Source organism: Myxocyprinus asiaticus, chromosome 43 (genome assembly GCF_019703515.2).
Source record: "Myxocyprinus asiaticus isolate MX2 ecotype Aquarium Trade chromosome 43, UBuf_Myxa_2, whole genome shotgun sequence".
NCBI lineage: Eukaryota > Metazoa > Chordata > Actinopteri > Cypriniformes > Catostomidae > Myxocyprinus > Myxocyprinus asiaticus.
In genome coordinates this window covers 21,108,853-21,130,846 of record NC_059386.1, presented here as the reverse complement: position 1 = coordinate 21,130,846, position 21,994 = coordinate 21,108,853, and the positions used below count along the sequence as shown (strand labels likewise).

The 21,994-nt window shown below is 40.6% G+C and overlaps 1 protein-coding gene across 5 annotated transcripts in view; it reads left to right on the top strand.

Moving 5' to 3' along the window:
• The window catches only part of auts2a (activator of transcription and developmental regulator AUTS2 a), a 530,438-nt gene that overhangs the window by 473,890 nt on the left and 34,554 nt on the right, over positions 1 to 21,994 (top strand). For all 5 annotated transcript variants that reach the window (XM_051685882.1, XM_051685884.1, XM_051685881.1 and 2 more), the window contains one exon: positions 7,540 to 7,588. In XM_051685882.1, coding sequence (XP_051541842.1) covers positions 7,540 to 7,588 — 49 coding nt within the window. The remainder of the gene's footprint in view (positions 1 to 7,539; positions 7,589 to 21,994) is intronic.

The window sequence follows — 21,994 nt, the reverse complement described above, 5'->3', positions numbered from 1 at the left end:
TCTCAAGACATCAGCCAGGAAGTTAAAGCTCGGTTGCAAATGGGTCTTCCAAATGGACAATAACCCCAAGCATACCTCCAAATTTGTGGCAAAATGGCATAAGGACAACAAAGTCAAGGTATTGGAGTGGCCATCACATAGCCCTGACCTCAATCTGATAGAAATTGTGTGGGCAGAACTGAAAAAGCGTCTGCGAGCAAGGAGGCCTACAAACCTGACTCAATTATACCAGTTCTGTCTGGAGGAATGGGCCAAAATTCCAGCACCTTATTGTGAGAAGCTTGTGGAAGGCTACCCAAAATGTTTGACCCAAGTTAAACAATTTAAAGGCAATGCTACCAAATACTAACAAAGTGAATGTAAACTTCTGTCTCACTGGGAATGTGATGAAAGAAATAAAAGCTGAAATAAATCATTCTCTCTACTATTATTCTGACATTTCACATTCTTAAAATGAAGTAGTCATCCTAACTGACCTAAGACAGGTAATGTTTTCTATGATTAAATGTCAGAAATTGTGAAAAACTGAGTTTAAATGTATTTGTCTAAGGTGTATGTAAACTTCTGACTTCAACTGTATGTATGGTAGGGAATCTGAAGAAGGAAGGGAGAGCTGCTGTCAGTGCACTGTGTTTGGGGAAGAGGTAGATTAGAGGAGCTGTCATAGGCTGCGTCAAGCAGTCTCACGCAGATAAGTCTCAGCAGCCAGAAGTGTTGTACTGCTGCCTGAAAATAGGGAGCTAAAGATGGAAGATTATCTGGAGTTTTGCACATAGAGTTTTGTGTATGTACAGCTCTTGGTTCACTTGTTTTGAATGTTCCATTTTATAGCAATCATGACTTTCAGTGTGTGTTTAGTAATGCAGCAAGGCAGTCTTCTCCAAACGTGAACAAATTTTTAGGAATGCATGCTTCAGGAATATGCTTTTTTATGCTACCTTGTTCCAAATCACTGACAATTACTTACACAACTTTGAAATACATTTTAATAATAAATTTTATTCTCTGTCTCTACATGTCTTCCATGTTTCAGAGTAACTGGTCTTAGTTATAAACAAAACACTGAAACAAATAGCACATTATTATATCAAATTAACATTCGAAGCTTACATTAAATTCATTCTGAATAAGCCTCCTGTCCTGTTGATTTTTGATTTTGTTTTTTTTAACTCATTAACCGAATTCTGAATGATGAAGCTTGACTCTTTTTAGCTGAAGTAGCCTCCAATTAACCTTTAACATACTCTTCATATTCCTTGCAGTGTTGAGGTTTAATGTAAGTAATCAAATTAGTTGTATTAAAAGTTAACAACAGTAGTTCCATTCCAGGAAAGTATGAGGAAATAAGGGAGAAACTGGATAGCAAATTGTCGCAAGCCAGACTCGAATTTGCATTTTCCTTATGAGCACCAGGGCTCAATCTGTCTAAGCAAGGATGTAACGACATATTTACTAATGGAGGGACCAAATTTAATCATTTAGGTATTAACCATTCACAAATCCATATCAATTGACTGCTAATCTGAATTTTGGGAGGGCATGACCTCATGCGGTTACAAACCTGTGTCTGAGCATATGCGCTACCCAGTAGGCCACAGCTCCAACATGTAAACCAAAACTGTACTGTTTGCTAAAAACTTGTTGATGTATGCACTATCCAGAGCCTTCAAGTGTAACAATAGGTGTTGATATTCCAATACAAAACACACATTCACTGTCCCATTAATTCCTCTTTAAACATCATGTGAACAGATCGGTGTAAAAACCTGCACCTAGCAGATTGCAGACAGGAGCCACAAATGGAACCGGAGGAGCCTTATCACTCTGAAATGAAGACAGCAGATCGCATTCTGTCTCTGCATTGATGTCTGTGGCTCTTTTGTCTCATAAAAACTCTCTCCCCGCCTCTGTGCTGGCATTGTTGATCTGGTGTTGTACATGGCACTAATACCATCCTGGAGGCCTCCGTGATGAGCTGGTCAATGTTCCCTCCTGACTGGCAGAGTTTTAAGTGTCACTAGAAATGGACCTCTCTTTGAGTGTCTCTCGCTGTCTCTCAAAGGCCCCAGCTGAAAAGAGCACAGAGAATACAAGAGAGGAGATTTCAGACAAGGGCCAGTCAGAGCTACCCTATTTAACACATTATATCCAGTCCCCTCAGGTTACACTTATGCATGGTAATATTTTAAAAGAGAGCAGGGTAGAGAGAGAATGAGAGATTGCTTCCGTAATAGCCGTAGAGACCATAACAGAGCGCTGATCTCCTGTGATTGCAATCTAGCACAGAGTTCCTGTAAAATTAAACTATGCGTTTTGAGTGGAAAAAAAGCTGGGAAGGGAAGGGAGGGAGGGATAAAGGGGAAAGGCAAAATACAGCTCTGGTTACTTTGAAGCAGAGGATCAAGGTCAAAAAAAGGAATAAAATATGACAAAACGACTGCAGAAAGGGCTTATGGTCTATTGGCGAATTTTACAGGCACAGACAGCAATTACTGGCATACATAGCATAACTCCAGATATTAATGTTTGATCTGCTATTCCACTTTTCTGGCAGGCTTCACCAAGTGCGTTTCCATACCCAACTGCCATTTCAAATTAGTTTCTTGGCACCCTGACGACATGTTCTCTCACTCCTTTCCCTTCCATTTTTTTTCTTTTCTCTTGCTTTCTGTAGTCTGTCAGCATTTCATTAAAATTAAAAATAATCTGCGCTGAGAGATCCGTACTTTGATTGTGGAGCGGAGAGCCATAATCACAGACTTGGGGTTTCACTCAAATCTGATGATAGGCATTTAGGAAAGCGAGCTCTGATTTTGGGGACGAAGGCTGCTTCGATGCACCCCATCCAAACCTCGACATGCTCCATATATGTAATCATATCTATTTAATCAAATGTAAATGGAAAAAAGCAACAAGAACTTTTTTTTATAACCAAACCAATTTTGCTATGGTTAGGGTGTCTGAACAAAAATACAGTATGCTGTTTAGAAAGAACAAAAAACGTGATATATTACGTACTACACTCACATGGAAACACATACCATTCCATTCTAGGAGATATATGACAGATGTAAACAAATAGTTGTGCAGGACCTAGATGCTGCTGCTGTTGTTGTTGCAGCCACTGTTGTGAAAGAAACAGGCCAAGCGTATTTTGGGGTTCGGTCTTGGGTGGAAAGACTGAGAGACTGCAATGCGAGTTGGAGGTGAGTGGCGTTAAAAGTTAAGCTCCACTTGTTCGCCATCTCCATTTCTCGAGCTTTGTGGCATAGCGCTCGATTTTCCATTGAATGCTCACCATATCACTTCATATTTGAATCATGGATCATCATACATTACAAGATTTCTTCTATATATATCGGCATGTTTGAAATCCTCAGACTAGATGGGATCTTAGTTTGAGGGTAAGTAATCGGAGTTTGTGCCTAATGTACTACGCAATTTTCAGTGAAATCTGTCAACTCCAACTGGCTCAAAATCTGCAGACACGAGCCGACTAGCCCTGACTCGGGCCAACTGCAAATCAGGGCTAAAGTCATGTGGTTTAATCCAGCCTATACACACTGTTCCAGCACACTTAAGAGTACTTTCAAGGGGTCAATAGAACTCATTGCCCATATAAGTATCCCTAACTGCACTCTGTATGGTTAATTACCAATGACATTTCCTTGAAAGAGAGAGTTTTTGATAGTGACATTGCTGATCACCTGATTCAGTGATCTGGAGCTGGATTACCTATTAGTAGCTCTGAACCTGTCCTCCACAACTTGACTGCTCTAATCTGCACTCATTTCAGTCAGTCTGAAGGGCCTAATAAGTTTCAGCTGCCTCAGAATTCTCCGAACCTGTTGGGCTGAACCAAGATTAACTCACAGTAAATTAGTTGGGGCAAAAATGTGTGAGAGGAAGTGCCTCCCTTTTTTCAATTTTCCTCGCCCTTGGGTGGCCTCGACTTTTCAGTCCTGGTTTTAAGAGCCTGTCCCCTTTCCTGGGTGATCTAAATGAAACTTGGCACATAACCTGTGCAGGTTTTGAAGGGGAGGGGTTTACCCATCTCTTCAGCCTATTGATGAGTTGAATACATTCAATAGTAATTGTTTTAATCAAAACATAATCATCGACTTCTTAATCGTGAATTTATTCAGGTTATGTTATAATTATAAATGTTACAGGTCATTTGTGTATTTGACCTCTGAGGGGTGGCCGAGGGTCTGATTAATGTCAGGATCATTTTTTGTTTTTGTGTTCTGCCATTGGAAATGTGGAGAACTTTGTCTTCAGTAAACTCTCTCTAACTGATCGATACTCAGCTTTGACTCCTGCTCTTCATTGTTCATATTGGTCTCTCTAATGAGTATAGCTGTATTCCCCTACATTGTTAATGTGCTATTGTACTGGCTGTTGTGAATATTGTTTTCTTCTAGTAAGCTTCTGGTCACGATACATTAGTGATACAAGTGTTGAACTTGCTGGAAACTTATTTTAATTCACACGTGTAGAAAAATAAACACAGGTCTGCTGTTTGGTTAAGGCAGATGTTTAACCAGAATGGGTGAGAGATATAGAGAAGGAAAGATAAACATCCAGCAATAAGCTAACTCATTCTCTTACTTGGTTGGAGGCAGTCAAGGTCAAAGGTCACTGCAAAGCGAGTCCCTAGTTAATCCATTGACCTGCAGTGCAGGGGGTTAATAATGATTTGCTAAACCACAGGACCCCAAATCAGTCAGATTAAGGAGATTTTCCAAGAATGTCTGGCTCCAGCATTATCTGAAGATTGCTGGTTTGTATGGGTTTGAGTGTCCATGAGTAGAGGTTAGTGGAATTAGATCTTCAGGCTTTTCATCAACCCCTGGGGGAAGGAGGTTAAAATTACACCATAGTTTGGAAACACAATTAGGACCAGTCTTAGTGTGTAATCGCTGCAGACGTGGTTGATCAGTTTAGTCTTTGTTAATTGTCTTTAATTGTTAAATATCACACACAATACACAAACAAACACACAAAGACAGCACATTAGTGGAGCCATTAGTTCTGATTACTTATAAGTTTATAATACACTACATTTATACTTTGACAACAGAGGCATGAAGAAATGTTTACAAAATTTAGTTTGGAGGTTTTTGCCCTCCACTAATTATTAAGTGGTGTAGCGAAAGTGAGGGTCTCACACCAGACTGAATGCTGCTGTTCAGCAGGTCTGTGAGGCTCTGGGTCAGCCTGGGTGAGCTCTGATGGTGGAGAGGTGAGGCTTTCCTTGCAGGAAGACTTGTGTCTGAGGGGACCACAGAGGTGTCTGCTGCTTATGAAGAGAATCTCTGTCTCCCTCCTCTTCCACAGTAGTTGCACCCTACTGGGAAATTCATTAGCCATTGACATCATCTCGCTCCGGCCAGAGAGTGAAAGAATATCATTCTATCCCAGTTCCCTCCTCCTCCCTCTCCTGGTCACTCCATCTCCTGTTTGCACTCTTTCAGCACTCCACATCCAATAGCTCTGCTCGAGCACCATTCACACAAACACACTCATGCACCGTCTGTCCGACAAAGCTGAACTGGGGAAACGCAGCCCAAACGCTCAGCGGAGGAAGCACACTCCATGTGTGTGTATGTGTGTGGGGCAGAGAGAAGCAGGGGGTAGGAGCTGAATGAAGTCAGGTTAAAATCAGGAAGTGGGAGGACCTGGTCACGAGGGGAGATCGCTAGAGACTAGCCGCTGGGTGAATGAGAGAGCGTTTGTGCGCGCTGCGGAGCGCGCAGATATTAGCAGCACTTGCTCGGGAATCAGCGACAGGACGCGAGCTTAAACCAGCGAACGTATCGAGGAAAGGAAGCGACGTCTCCGCCTCGGCTCCAGTCGGGTTTTTAGTGTGGTTTTTACTCCACCCATTTTGGTTATAGGAGTAAATTAATTTACGCTTTGTTGGATTTTCTAGCTCTGCACGAGCACTCAGCGAACGGCGCGCGGGAGAGAGGCGAGTCTGTACGCTCGCGCGGATGGTTCCTGACTGAGCGCGCGCCTGACACAAAAGCGCATCAACAGGAGCGTCGGTTACGCGACGGTTGGCGAGGATTTCACACGGCCAGCTCGCCGTATACCTCATTCTCTGCTCACAAAGCTCATTCTCTTTGGTACGAGACACATGGATGTCTTTGTCCGAGAGCCTCTCTCGCTTTGAGCTTTCCGCGCTTTTCTATCGGTGGATGTTTTTTTAGTTTTTGTTTTTTTCTTGCCTGGGAAAAAGGCTTCTTATTTTGCATGGCTGTCATTCGTTCAAAGGGAGTGAGAGGAATTCGCCGCCTGTTTGTGGATTACATTGTTTGACAAGCAGAATGTGAAACGGAGCCGTATTTACTGAACCGCAAAAGTGATTTCTTGACTTGTCAGTTCTCCTCCGTGCCAACCTCGCCACATCAAAAGGTACACGCGCGTTCATCTCTGATCTCTCCCCCCCAAAAATAAACACTCAGGACGATTTTTAGTTAATATTTTGACCTCAGTGTCATTCGACGTATAATTTCCGTGGATTGTTCGATGGCTTTTGTCTTTTGAAGGATTGGAGCGCTGTTTTCTTGTCATTATGGGCTCTTGATGATTGTGGTCAATTGTAGTTGAAATCTCCGCAATGAATGCTGCCAGATGTTTGTCTGTTTTGGTTTCAATAAAGCGGTCGCGTGAACGCATCTTTATGTGGAAATATATTGACGTCATTGATAATAATATTAAAAATACTTTTCATTTGTTAATTGATGCGTTGTTATTATTATTACTACTATTCATGGGCTTCATTTATTTTTGTGTTTATTTCCCTTTTTTAATTACCAGAATTGCCTTTCTATTTACATGCAGATGTCTACTTTTAGCTAAGAAGCCCTTGAAAGGTGTATAAAAATTGGCAAGTATTTGAGAGGCTTGTCGGTATTATTTTGCCTCAAGCTGTGTATGTATACAGTGCTGCTAAACCTGTCCAAAAACCTCAGAAAAATTGCCTCAGAAATTGTTTTTCGGACAATATCCCATACAAAATGTCTCATTACACGTTTATCTCCCTTAAATGCTGTTCTGTTCATTATTGTGATTATTAATCATTGTAAAATTACTATATATATAAAAAAAAACTGAGCTTAGCCTAAGCTTGTGTGTTATTTTTCCTTTTGAAGCACTATCCTTTGAGTAGAGAGTCAGGTTAGATGCTTAGGGATGGCCTGTAATGACTCTATCTTTGTTGCTGTTTTGCCAGTTGTATTAGCCGTTGCCCCTTTGACACCACATTGTCACTTAAATAGGCTTTCATTGCCTAAATGCTGTGTAAATTGCAACGCTTGGTGATTGCACAATAACGTAGCAATGTTAATGCGTTCAACCCGGTTACAAGTGCAGCGCGTTTTTACGCATGGAGCCAGAGTGCCATCCAGTGGCCACTGAGAGAAATGAAGGCATTTTCCTTTCTCATTAGTGCTGCGCTACCTTTGATGATGACGCCCACCTGCTTAGTTCTGAAGCAGATGTACTGACTCTCTCTTTCTCTGTCTCTCTCAGGGCTCAGATGCCAGCTCAGAGAAACTCTTCAGCACAGCTGCAATTAAAGGTATGGTGGATTTTTTTCGCCCATAGTTTTCTCTGCCTATTCATACTACTTGTGGAAATCACAGTTATGTGGTGAAATTGCTGTTGATGTTTTGTTTGCAATTTTACACTGATTGTTCATGTGAAAGCACACTGATGCAAATAATATGGTTCACACATTATTAAAAATGACTACTGTTCTGGTTATTCTGCTGCAAAATTTCAAAGGTTTAATATTAGTATTATAATCTAAAATGTACTTTATTATTATTATATGGTAAGTGATGATAATTGCAGTTGTCCCTATTATATGCAGATTTGATTCAGCATGCAGTGCTCTATAGACACTAAAATATGAGCAATTGCTCTAAAAAATGAGATCCTTTACATTATTCTTGGTGACTTTATTTACCAGAATGGCAGTCAGATTATGTTTAATGTGTTTTACTTTCCTGGGTGGCACTGGAAATGGCGCATTTCCTCAAAACTGACAACGATTTCATTTACAGACACAGTGTGTTTTATCCTTGCTTTATAACTGCATATGGGCTGGGAGAAATCCATCTGAGCCACTCTGTTAAACAGATCCCAATGTGCTGCTGAGTGATGAATGAGAAAATCCATTTCAGGCGCACAGCATGTGTAAGCGCCACGCACTGGGTCCCATGTGCTGCTGCTTCTGGCTTCTGTTATGAAAATTGATCAGTTGTGAAATGCTAAATAAAGGTGGTGGATCTGCAGCACAGACTTTGATGGCGATAGTGGAAGAAGCAATTCTTCCCTGCTGGTTTGATACTCCGTGAATGTGATATTGTTTTCCATGTCTATTTGTGTGTTTATACAGTGCATAGTTGCAATACGCATGCTGCCTGCTCTTTGTATGTATGGAAACATCCCACCATGTGTATAGGAAGTTCGTTTGTTTGAAGTCTGCGGTAAGAACGACCGAGTCAAAGGATCCGGGCATTGAGAGTGGAGTCAGTTGAGGCTTTTAAAACCTCAGTGTTTTTAGACAGCAGGAACCCATCAGCAGACCACTAATTTGCTCTTAAAGCCTTTGGAATTTGAGCTCCCCCATTTTACCAACCCCAGGCAGGCCAACATAATGGAGCCCAGCCTTGTGAATCCACATTCCTCTGTAATGGTGCGTTACCAGGACGGAGAGTTTGATGGGGGGAGTGATGGAGGCTGGAAGGAGATCTGACCCCATCGAGGAGGTGAGAGGGAGGGCCTGATTGATGCCGACAAGCCCCTTGTTCCTCCTTTTCCCTTACTTCACTCCCTCGGGACCCAAACACATTTCCCACATTCTGGTCTTTGAAGGCATTTAGAGGTTTGATTTGTGGGGTTCAGAGTGACGCTGAATGGCAGCCCTTTTTTCGGAGAGGCTTTCCCTCTTGGAGACGCCTCACTGTGGACATTACGACCCCTCTGAAAGGATTAAAACTCCCTTTGTGCGCCATAAACCAACACAGGCCCGCCTCCTCTGTTCCTGAAAAGCTCGCTCTTGGGAAACAGTACACAAATATGCAGTCTCTCCTTACTGACTGCCAGTCCACTTTCTCTCCCTCCAGACTCTATTTCCATTTAAATGTGTGTCTTTCTCTCTCTCCTTTACATCCCCTTGTCCTCTTCATGCCTTGCCATATGCAAATCTTTCCATTGGCAGAGAGGATGAAGAAGCTCGTCCCCCAAAACACAGGTGCAGATAAATTTAAGCACTGTGGTATTTTTATTGGACAGCTTGCGGTAGATGAAAGACAGCGAGTATACACAGGGTGCTCTGTGTTACAGAGGTTTACCAGTTGCTCAGGCTCTTAACCCTTATAGACAAAAGAAGAAAGACAAAGCAGAACTGAAGAGCAGAGAGACATGCAATAGAAAAGATGTCAATATTTGCCTGGAGCCTAGAACGAGAGGTTCACTGGTGTGTTTTTCACACTCAGGTGGTTGGCGCTTATGAAATGTCTCTCGTTCAACCATGAGTTGAGTGGAAACAGGTACCTTTGAGGGTATAATATAAATTAGATCGAACTCTACAAGAGCAGAGCAAAACTGATGTTAAATCAGTTATAAGGCTGTAGGTGTTTTTGAATGTTGAAGAAGGTGGTTCCTTTGCTCAATCTGCAAGAGCTTAATACCTGTACAATGAACATTATTAAAGGGTTAATAACCTCACACAAACACATACTATATAAACTCACTGAGCACTTTATTAGGAACATTGTGGTGCTAATAAAGTGCCCGACGTGGTCTTCTACCGTTGTAGCCCAAATGCTTTAATGTTCAATATGTTGTACATTCTGAGATGTTATTCTGCTCACTACAATTGTACAGAGTGGTTACATGAGTTACTGTAGCCTTTCAGTCAGCTCAAACCAGTCTGGCCATTCTCTGTTGACCTCTCTCATCAACAAGGCGTTTTCGTCCACAGAACTGCCACTCACTGGATGTTTTTTGTTTTTTGCACCATTCTGAGAAAACTCTAGAGACTGTTGTGCGTGAAAATCCCAGGAGATCAGCAGTTACAGAAATACTCAAACCAGCCCATCTGGCACCAACAATCATGCCACTGTCAAAATCACTGAGATCAATTTTTCCCCATTCTGATGGATGATATGAACATTAACTAAAGCTCCTGACCCACATCTGCATGATTTTATGCATCAACTGCTGCCACACGATTGACTGATTAGATAATTGTATAAAGAAGTAGGTGAACAGGTGTTCCTAATAAAGTGTTCAGTGAGTGTTTGTGAGATCAGTTAGCTGTATCCACAACATAAACCTAAAATTACAACTTGCATCTCCACAGACATGAAGCACATGAACAAGTGAACTTGACCTTGAAGTTACCTGCTAGTAAGAATGCATAACATTGCGTTGTGAATATGCCATTGTCTTAAAAATTAGCTACACATAACGTTTTGTTGTAAATTTTACACGTTAAAGATTTTAACAATATTTGTGTCATGTTTTGCCTCTTTGCCAGTTTTCTTGATAAAAAAAGTTGTAAAGAGGTGAAGCTTTCTACTATCTCAGTTTATTGTTCATTGATAACTATAAGTAAGCCATTCATGGATTTACCTTCCCCAAAAGTATAAACACTGAGCCTTCCCGCATCATCAAAAGACTGATGTTTATATTTTGAGTGGCCCGCTCAGCTCCACCCATCCCTTTCTAGCTCAACCTAGAGCGTGAGTTCGGGGGTGGCTGTTTGTTCAGCTGGGGAAATATAAACCATGGCAGACGTGTACACAGGAAGATAAATTTAGCTTCGCCTACAGATGTTAAAGCCAAAACTCAAAGACTTACTAAAGGATGCATCAACAGAGAATGGAGTAAAACCTGAGAGAACATTGGCTTCGCATTTTCAAGATGAATGCACACGCACTCCACCAATGATGAGATCGCTGGTGGAGTGTGGCAAACAGGAACGCCAATAACGAGATCGCCATGCAAGTCGCTAATAAACCACCACCTCTCCACCGCCTAGGGCACCAAAATGGTCAGAAACGGCGCTTACTAGTTAACAGAAGAACCATCCTACCTCATGTGCTGGATACCCCGCACACCCAGCTGCTGTTCAGTCAGGTGATGTTATTGGATGTTCCGATTCCTCTGCCACACTTTCTGTCTGGTGTGTATATGTTATAGTGGTCTTGTTTATTATGACATTAAACATTTATAACCTTTTATTTAGTATGGCATATTTGTTTATAGGGAATCAGAGAGTACGAAAGGGCATGATGAGTCAAAGGGGTGTTTGAAAACATACTTTATTTGTGTAATTCCATTTTTGGTGCCACTAGTAGCGCAGAAATGTTACACTTCACCTTTAATTTGTGTTTGTGTGAAAAAACAGGAAGTCTCCCTCTGAGTGGTGACTTGTTTTTTCTAATTCACCTAGTCTCTTTGCAAAGATGCTTACTTCACAGGTGTTTTGCCAAAACAGACTCTCTTCTCTCCTCTCCTCAGCCTCCTAATGTTGTGTAATTGTTGCTTGTTTTCTTTTTTCTCCAACCTCATTGCTCAGTCTCTCACTCCTATTAAGCAGAATCATTAAATGTTCGACTTAATTACTGTCTCTCTCACATAACCTGCAGGTGGCTGCCAACCAGCCTGCCTCTATAAGTGTATTCACAGTCTGCGTCTCGCACTTCTAAGTAGCTTTTTGCTCAATTTCGGACCGAGTTAAAGTGTGAACAGCAATATGAAGGGTCTTCAAATGAACTGTCACCAAATTAACTCCGTACTGAGTTGTGTTTGTGCATGCTCTATCATGGATTCTGTGACTCCAGAGGTAATTTGATTGCAATATCAATAATCTATGTTATCTACAACTGACTGGTAATATGATGTGTCCTATAATTATATTGTAATCAGTGTTGTAATTAACATTTGTTGAACAAAATAAAATCCATGCAGAGAATGTGTGGGAAAAAATCTAGAGAGTTCTTAAGCCAGAGCTAAACGCTTGGGAAACATTTCAGCTGGAGTCAGTTTGCATGTCCACTGATTTTCAGTATGGTAATAGGTTTTACTCAGCAAGAGCAGACTCTCTCTCTCTGTCATAATCTTCTCTGTGTCCCACTTTGGACCAACCACAGTTGTCCAACAGAGGCTGAGACTACTAAACAGATTACAGTTGATTTGTTTGGCAATAATTCCCAGGAATGGAATTTATTTTCATTCATAAGACAGCTGGGTTTTTTTTTTTAAGTTGGTTATGGCTGGCCATGAGTTGAATAAAATCCATCACTGGCTACAACCTTCTGTCACATGATGTGAAAGGGCACTGTTTATACAGCTTTGACATGCTCAATCCACACTCAAGCATACAGGCAGATGATCTGAAGAGCAGTCTTGTCATACTGGACTCAGGGTGAGGCTTTGTGTGGAAGGTGTAATTTCAGCAATGATGACATTGTTGAGAGAATGAAAAAAGAGGCAGAGAAATGAAGTTTGAGGCAGATGAGTGGTGTAAAGAGCTGGATGGATGGATCTGGAGAGCTCTTGAGATAGTGGAGCACTCTTTGAGTGCTTTAGTCTCTCGCAAATGTCTGAAACTCCAAGAGAAGTATGTTTGTGTTCATATGAATTTGCATTCCAGTTTTCATGTGCTTGACACTGGCTTCTCACCTGCCAAGCTGAATCTTTTGCATTGTTAACTTCATGCATGCTATAAAATAAATATTTTCGTTTAAATCTGATTGGTTTAGGCACATTTAGAGCTGTTGTAGATAGCTGATATATGCACACTTGTGACAACACATCAATTTAATTATATATTTTGATATACACCCACTTGTGACAACACATCAATTTAATTATATATTATTGCCTAAAATAGATAGTCTCAGCTCTTATTTCTTATGAAACTGTAAAATGCTGATATATGCACATCTGTGATAGGGATGCATGATTTATCGGTAGCCGATATAATACTGGCCAATAACCAGGCAAATCAAAATATTATTATTGCACCAATAGTGAAATTACACGCTGTGCGCAAACACAGCGTGTCTGACAGAGAGAGCCAGGCTATTGTTGCAAGCAAAGCTTATGTCGCTCTGTGAGGATTACTTCAACATCTCTGCACATTGATACGTTGTGTTGGGGCTGGTTTTATTCAGGATCATCTGCTTTAATTAACGAGATGGTTTTTCCCATATTCTGTTTATGTTTCATGAGGCAATAAGCAAAAATGTATGTATGTTACTTGGGGGGGCCATCATTTTCACTTATTACTTCATTAAACATAAACTGAATGTGGAAAATACCTTTTTTTTTTTTTTTTTTACTTACAGCAAAGGATTGCAGCAAAGGACTAAAACAAATTTAAACACCATGTAAAACAGTGCACAGATCTTGAAATAATCCTCACAGAGCAACTTGAGTTGGCTAAAGACACTAGTTTGTGTGTGGAACTAATGTGCTTTCATCTGTATGATGTTTTTACCTATTCCCATTATGATTGTGATCACATTTCGTAAGTTATACAATGAAATTGCCACATATGAGCGCTGTAATAAGCTTCTGTGATTAAGATGCGCATGTCCACAATGCGCGCACATACATAACACACACAAACCACCGCTGCACTCACAGTCTGGCTGCTAGCATAAATATTAGGCTATACACCATGTATACAGAGATTACGGTTTTTATTGTCTGTTTTGTTGTTTAATTTTCATTACATGCTGTTAATTTATTGCCTCATTTTGGTTTAATGCATTATAACATCTGTTAGAAGTTAATTATTCTCTGTGAGCGAGTCATCAGGATTACTGTAAATATAAATGGGCACCATAAAATGTGTGCAAGTGTATTGTCATTTATTTCTCATTCAAATTAACACATCAATAATATAGTCACATTTCTGGTTCATTTTACATTTGACAAACTTTAAATAGCAGCAGTTAAGAGTTTCTAAGCTTTTATGAGTTTAAAATGAGTAGCTTTTCATTAATTAGTAAGCAGTACTTGGTTAAAAGATAAAAAATTATTTAAAAATAATTCATTATCATTTATCTGTATCGACACACATGCTATTTATTGGTTATCGGTATTGGCTTCCTTTATTGCCCTTCGAGGATCAATTAAGTACATCTGTTTATCTGTCTGTCTATTTTTGGGGAGATAGCTGATTACCGGTATTTGTTCTTAGTCAGCTAAACCTGAACTGGAAGTTCTTCAGTATCTAGACCAAAGACAGTTTAGTTTGTATGGACTCTGTCCCCTCTCTCTTTTCTTGTGTTTTCACAGAGAAAGGCCATAATATATTGCTCTCTGTGAGTGTGTGTGATGAGAGAAAAGCTGTAATTCACAGCGTGCTGTGTTTGTAGTCTGCGGTGATGTCTCATCCCCTGACATGCAAACACACAGAGGTTAACACACCATGGGCAACTTCCTGATTTACTGCCCAAGGCCAGCAAACAATAGTGCCACCCACTCTCACAGCCTGACCAGTGATGCGTGTGTGTGTGTGGTTGTCCTTACGTATTAGTAAGCAATGTTGTATCCACCTTATTTTGCAATGCAGAAGTAAGCAGCGGCTGCATTTCTCATTTTGGCATTCACACAACCACAGGATGTATAGCAGAATTATGTGCCAATGTCAGATAATTTTCTAACGTTAGCAGTGTTTCCCACAGGTCTGAAATATACTTGTGGTGGTAGCCTGTGGAAAAGGCTGGCATTACCTGTCGGCACAAAAATGATCTACTACATGTGACAAACAACAAATAACGTGTGACCTTTAACACAATATTTTGAATTATTGAATATTTCTATTAATCTCACATAATATATTTCACAGATCCAACCCCCCCAACCCTCCTCTCCATCTACCCAAATGGGAAGAGTAAGCATATTTAGCGTGTACAAAGATGGCACTGTTTGTTAGAGCACTTAATCTTTCTAGGTTTTTCAAAGAAGAGCTCCAATGCCTGTGCATATGGTAACAACTCTGATGCTGGTCCATTTATCGATATTTCCAGACATGCAGCCAGGTGCTCCCCTTTCAGTCTGTTTCTCAGGTTAGTTTTGACTTGAAAAACAGATGTAAAACAGGCACTTGGCTTTAAATTAACTATACAGAAATTAGATGCAAAATACATTTAGTGCTGAAAGAAAGATAAAATTCACTTACCCTGTTCATGGTTGAAAAATCTCTCTCGCAGAGGTTTGGGTGTATTTCTGCCCATTCATCGTTTTCACTGGCCAGCAGTTGCATGATTTGAGCTTGCATCTTGTCCTTCAGAGATTAGCCAAGGCAGGGCAAAATTTACAGATGTCAAAACAAGCAATTCTAACCACCAAGACAGATGAGACAGAAATCAATTCAGTTCATATTAATTCAGGTAATTTACCAACCTTAAATGATCCTGATAGTACATACTGCTTGTAAGAGGTCCGCTTCTGCAGAACTGTGACTTCCTGTCCTGGGATGAATTTCTTTGTTATGGTGTTCAACATTGAAATGTTGGTCATTGTAGGACACTGAGGGCCCCTAACACTTCAGTGTCCTGGAATCTGCACTCAAGATTGCTCTCCAGGCTGCAGATGTAAGGTTTGAGGACCTGGAATTATTATACATGTTTCAGTTCAAGGAAAAAAGAATCTTAAAATTTTAAAGAAAGAAGGGATGCATTTACATCTCTGACGAATCTGGCCGGGGGCACGCCTGGTTTCCGTGTCCCCTCCTGCTCTTCTCCTCCTCACCGGCAATGCTGAAGGCCCCAAGTCCTTCTGGGTCATCCAGGTCTTGGTGAAGGCAAGCAAGAAATGATCTGGGGAGTGGGGTCTAGCCTGCCTCTAGAATGCTCCTCAGAGTAGCAAGTGTGACTAGAACCCATCTGTGGAAAAATACAGCAATATTATAGATCACATAATGCAATAATGAGCAGCATTCATCAAATGCATTCCTTTGTAATCTACCTGCTCCTTTATGTGATGAAAGTTCACATCTGCTCTCTGAAACAACTTTGACAGCATTGATATGTGGGGCAGCAGATCTGCTTGAAGGTAAAGGGCAGCCACAAAGCAGTATGTGGCACAGAAGGTATATAGGCCTTTGGCCACTGGGCACTTCTTTGTGCTTGCCTCCTCTGCAAGAGCAGCCAGCACGGCTGAAAGGCTCCTCTGGAGGTTTTGTATGGCTAGATGCTGAGACACCCACCTTGTATCTTTCGCTTCCTACCAACAAGTAGAAACACTGGTAAGTATAAAATAAATAATATGATGACTCCACAGTAGTATTATTAAAACTGGTGAAAATGCACCTTAACTTTCAAGTCGCTCACACCGAGAGTGGTGGTGGCAGATCTCAAGAGTGGTTGAACTATTTGCGCTGTTTCTAAAGAACAGGAGCAGTTCCTGTAGATGGTCCCTGTAGGTAGCCATATCCGACAGCATTTGAAGCATCTTTGCATGCCAGTGCTAGTCTGTGAGCAGCACATGCTACAGAAACCAGCTTTGGAAAACTGTCTGTGAGCTGCTTTGCCACTCCATTCACATGGCCTAGGTTTAAGATGTAAATTTAGTGTTGGGTGGTCATTTTGTTTCCTTTGTTAAATGTGGGCCTATAAAGCCCTTTGAGACTGTAGTTGTGATTAAGGGCTATACAAATAAACTTGACTTGACTAGTGTTAAATAACAGCTGACAATACAAATTTTACACAGTCTACCAGATTTAACAATAAACTCCATATCCATCATCACCGCTGCACCGTCTGTCCTGAGTCCATAGAGCTGGTCTACTGGGAGCTCCTTCTGTAGTACACTCTTGATGGCAGCAACAATGCTGTCAGCTGTCCCATCTTCCAGAGTCACCAGGTCAAGGAAATGGTTAAAAACACACCCCTCTTTATTCAGGTGTCTAAAATCACATTAATAGGTTTTCACACATATTAATAAGTAACACGTAGGCTTATATCTTCATTTAAATGCACAGTATTCCTTTAAAAATACCTCACCTAAAATGTAAATCCAGCCGGCGGCTTGTGGACACATCTGTCGTTTCATCAACCTCTAGGCTGATTGCTTGAGATGGCCTTATCTCTTCCATAATAGGCAACTCTACTGTCTGTGCAAGGATCTCCAGCATTTCATCCACTATTCTGTGTGATTGGTAATTGTTACTTTGATCCACCTGAGAAAAGGAGGTAATTTAAAATTTTGTTAGGCCTGTGGTTAAAGCTCTTAGTTTACAAGCATCAATTTGTAATAGGTTTACCTTCAGCTTGTCAAAGTAATCACAACCCAAAAGCTGAGCTAGACTTAACAGCTTAGGGTAGTTGGTGTGGTGAGCAATCTCCTTCTTTACTAGCCAGTAAAGACATTTAAATACCCGTATGATGGCCTCATGCTCGATAATAACGGTGAACTCAAAAGCCTGCATCACTGAGTAGCCTAGACCAAGAGCAAAGAAGTAATTCATTAAATGGGCCAAACATGGTTAATAGGTTGCAGTAATGAGCTATACATTAAAAAAAATATATATACCTGATGCAAGTGAGGCCTGCTTCTTTATACTATGTTGATGAATGTCTGTGGAGATGTGGCACTCCACATAATCCTTGCGGAGTACAAGAGCCCCAACTTCTATGCAAGCCCATTTTAAGGGGCCTTTCTTTACTGGAGGGCTTGTGTTGCCTGCACACTCTGCAAAACATTCCTTAAAAAAAGTGTTAATTCTTACACAAATAAGTTTTATTACAAATCTGTTGCAAATGCCATTCATACCATGCTGGGTGAGCCAATTCTTGAACTGTGGGATTTTGCGTCAGTCAGGGTTCCATCCTGAGTTGCGATGCTTGGAATCTGAAGATTATGCATTGGTATTACAGCATTTAAATGGTGGAGTTCTCCTTGCTCTGTCATACTATGTCTTTCTCTGTGAATGGGACGCTTGGAACTGTGTGCCTGGTCACCTAAACCTGCCTGTACCACACTGGTACCTGCTGCTGCTTCTACCAGACTGGGACCTGCTGCTGCTGCCTCTCCCTCAGCACTCTTACTACATGTGCCAGCAGCTTCACTGACCGACTGGAATTGAGAACAAGCTTGAATCTTAGTCTGGTTTCTGCATTCCGTTTCATTGTTGACTGCAATTGTAATTTCATGTCAAATTAACTGACACACGTAGTTATTGAGGCTTATGCATTTATTGCTATTTCACGCTAAATGCTAAATGCTAAATTGGCTAAGTTATCTGCTGTGCTATGCGTCTCTCTTCCTCATTCTCATGCCATATTCTCTTAAAATATTTTTAAATACTCATATCTGCTGAGTAAATGCATGAAAAATTAGTAGTCTTAGCTTAAGTTTGTCTGTGTCTTTCTAACTGCAATAGCCCCAAAAGAAAACAACTTTGCGCTTCATGTTGTGCATGTTACGTGTGCTGAATACACTGCCTAGTAGCTACCAATGCTGCATAGTTGCCGCTTCTTTCATAGAATTCGAAGCTACTACCAAAGTCAGAACAATTACACAATAAGGAGAAAAGAAGGAGTTGCTTTGCCTGGTCTGTGCTTGTAAAATATCCACTGTGTCCACGTCGTCTTACGTAATACCGGAGAACCTCTCTCTCTCTCTCTCTCTCTCTCTGTTTCTCTGCAGCGCATGAGCGATTGTCTGTAGACCCTTGTCGCGTTAGCAGAATGAACAGGTACGGGAGGGGTAGAGCAAGGGGAGATTGTCCACTACTTAGTTGATCACAGATGGTGTGGTTCTTTCGGACAGATACAACATGTATCGGCAAATATACTTTGGCGGCCGTTAATATACCTGGGCGGCCGGAAAACACTGGTTAGCATTTATAGTAAAAGAGTAAGTAAATCATTCTTTGTTGCTGTGTGTTGTTGTATTGAAGAGATGGTAATAAAATCTGCTTCTTACTTTACCGAGATTGTGACGATGCAGTCTTTCTTGTCTCCATGTAAATCTCCGTTCATATGTAGCTGCATAACCTCTGATGATGCCTTTATTTATTTATTTCCAAAGGTGATGTTTCATAAGCCATGCTGAATGCGAGATCTGCATGTCTGTTTACTATGCACTGCTAAGAAATTAAGAATGCTCTCTGACAAGAACGGAGAGTAAAATGCGTTTATTATTTTGACAAGATGAAACAAGATGCAGTTTTAGTGCAAAGAAAGTTGAAGCATCATTTTCCCGGTATCTTTCTTCTCTCTGCTGGTTGTGTAAAACTTGTGGAGGCATTTCAAGACGGCACCCAGGACTGTCCATGTCAGCGCCTGATTTCATTCTGCCTGTGCAACAGTGTGTGATTAAACGATGGCAAAATGCGATAAACGGTAAAACTATATGCGCTCAAAACCGATGAGTTTATAAAAAATCGTAATTAATGATAATAATATGTCAACATTTATTGCCAGGCTGTAATATAAAGCAGCATAACGTAGTATTTTTGCATAGCTAAAATAGCTGTAAGTGGCTTATACCGGAAGTGATCGACATTTAAGGTTGATAATGGCGGCGCCCTAGTTTAGCTGAAAAATAAGGTGGATAACCATATGATTATTGTTTTTCCAGTAGGCTTGTTATAAGTGGTTGTTATGCCGCAGGGAATGAGGGTATGTTTTAAAACATAACAGCTTTAACTAGAGCTGCACACTGCTGGTGCTGGAAGAGGAAGTGGAGACGGCAAGCATGGAGGGAACTGATGATGAATTGGAAGACAGACACTCGTTAAACGCTATCCATCATCTCAGTCCGTCCTGCCTGTAGTCATAACATTCACGACGACACTCCTACACTCTCTCTCAATCTGTCCCTCTCTGGATTCCTTCTTTCTCAAAGAGGTCATTCCGAGCTTGTTCCCAAACCTCAGAGGTTGAAGGGCTGAAGTAAATCCATCCATCTTGGTAGACTGGAGGACGGTGCAGAGAGGGAGGAAGAAAAAGAAGCAGGGGAGACAAGAGACATTGTATAAACACTACTATATCCGACATGCTACACTAAACGTAGGGAGTCTGGAAACCATCAAATTAAATGAATGTCAGGCACAAACATTTGAATGGGCCACACTCTAGAAATAAAAGTAGAGCCTACTGAGGGGCAACTGCTAGCAACAGTTTTGGACTTGACTTTATCATTTCTATCCTCCTTTTTTGTCTCGTCTCTTTCTATCTGAGAACTGAATGAAGAAAATTTCAGAGTATGTTTGTGGAAAAGCCACTCTGAGTTCAGTTGTTTGTAAAATTGAGCGCCATTATTTGTGTGTGTGTGTGTGTGTGTGTGTGTGTGTGTGTGTGTGTGTGTGTGTGTGTGTTAGGGCTGCACAATTATGACAGAAATCATAATTGTTGATTATTTATCCTGATATTGTAATTGTGATCATTTTTATGCAAAAATGTAATTTACATTAAAATACTTATTTTGTGTTGGACAACTGCATTCCATATTCTTTATGTACTAGGCTGCATGTCTAAGACAAGCTGAGAACTGTGTTCATAAATTACTTTATTTGCATGAAAAACAAAAGTGTTATTTAAATTTTGAATAAATTTTACACAAAATAGCAAACAATGCAACAATACTGAAATGCTAGATTGTTGTTACTGATATTTCGATAGACTGATTTAAATGTTTCTGATTTGTCACTGCATTCTTGCACCTAACGGTCAAATAATACATTGTAAATATGTAATTGACACTTTTCACGATCAGTTAATTGTGACTGCTGTAATAGTAATCTCGATTATTTTTTTGATTAATTGTGCATCCCTAGTGTGTGTGTATATTATGTGCATGTTTGCGTATTTTTTAATAATCTGTTCAAAACAAATGAAAAAGAATCAGTTCACACTGAGACCCAGTGTAGCAGAATTGCAATGTTTGTTTACAGCAATTAAGCAATACCTTTTATTTATTTATTTTTTTTACTAAAAATGGTAATAAAAACAATTACACATAACTGACACTGAACTGTATCAAATGTAAATTTATGTATTTAAAAATGTATATATGTAAAACATCTGGTGGTCTTACCACCTACTTCTCCCTCAACAGAGTGAGGTTAACTGACATGAATGAGGGACAGAAAGTGAAAACAGAAGTGAAAAGGCTCCCTGAGGTCTTAACCCTGCCTTACACCTGCGGTGACATCACCTATTAGCGCCCCTTCCCTCTGTTTGGACAAGATGAAAATTGTAGCTTATTTTCTCTCTTTCACTCCTGTCTCATCCACTTTTTCTTCTTTTTCCCAGGTCTGTCAATCGTTTTGTCCAATTATGCATATGTCAGTGGTTACAGAATGATTAGCGAGCAGAGATCTTGCTGAGGTGTGTGTTTGTGTGTGTGTGCTTAAGTATATTCTAACAAAAACCTAAGAGAAGCAGTAATTAGGCCTCTGGACAACCAGAGCTCAACCACAGAGAGAAGGAGAGGTGAGTAATCATGGGATAAAGAGAGTCAAAGAATTATGAAGTAGATACTTGCTCTTGATTTAAGAGCAATACACTCTCCTAACCATGTCAAACTTGCCCTGCCCTCAAGAGAAGGTCAGTGGTCAGTTAGGTCAAAGGTTGTGCCTCTGTTTTTATTGCCATTTCCTACTGATCTGGAACCAATTATGCTGTGTGAATTGTTGGCTATATAAATTGAACCTTGCTTTCACAGACGTTCACTTCACCCCACTGAATTTAAGGCCAGTCTTTATATATCTGCAGATGTGTATTTATGTATTAGAGGGTCATCTTGCCTGGATGTGCATGTGACGATAACTGTAATCCCATCAATCTCTTTCTTAATACTCCATTGAAATATTTATTGAGATGTCGGCCCATGTGTTTAACTAATGCAGGATTAGATCTGCTGCTTAATTTGTCAGGCACAGACTTTGCTCGGCATAACCTTATCACATTGGGAAAACATTAGCGGCCTTAACTGTTCAACTGCA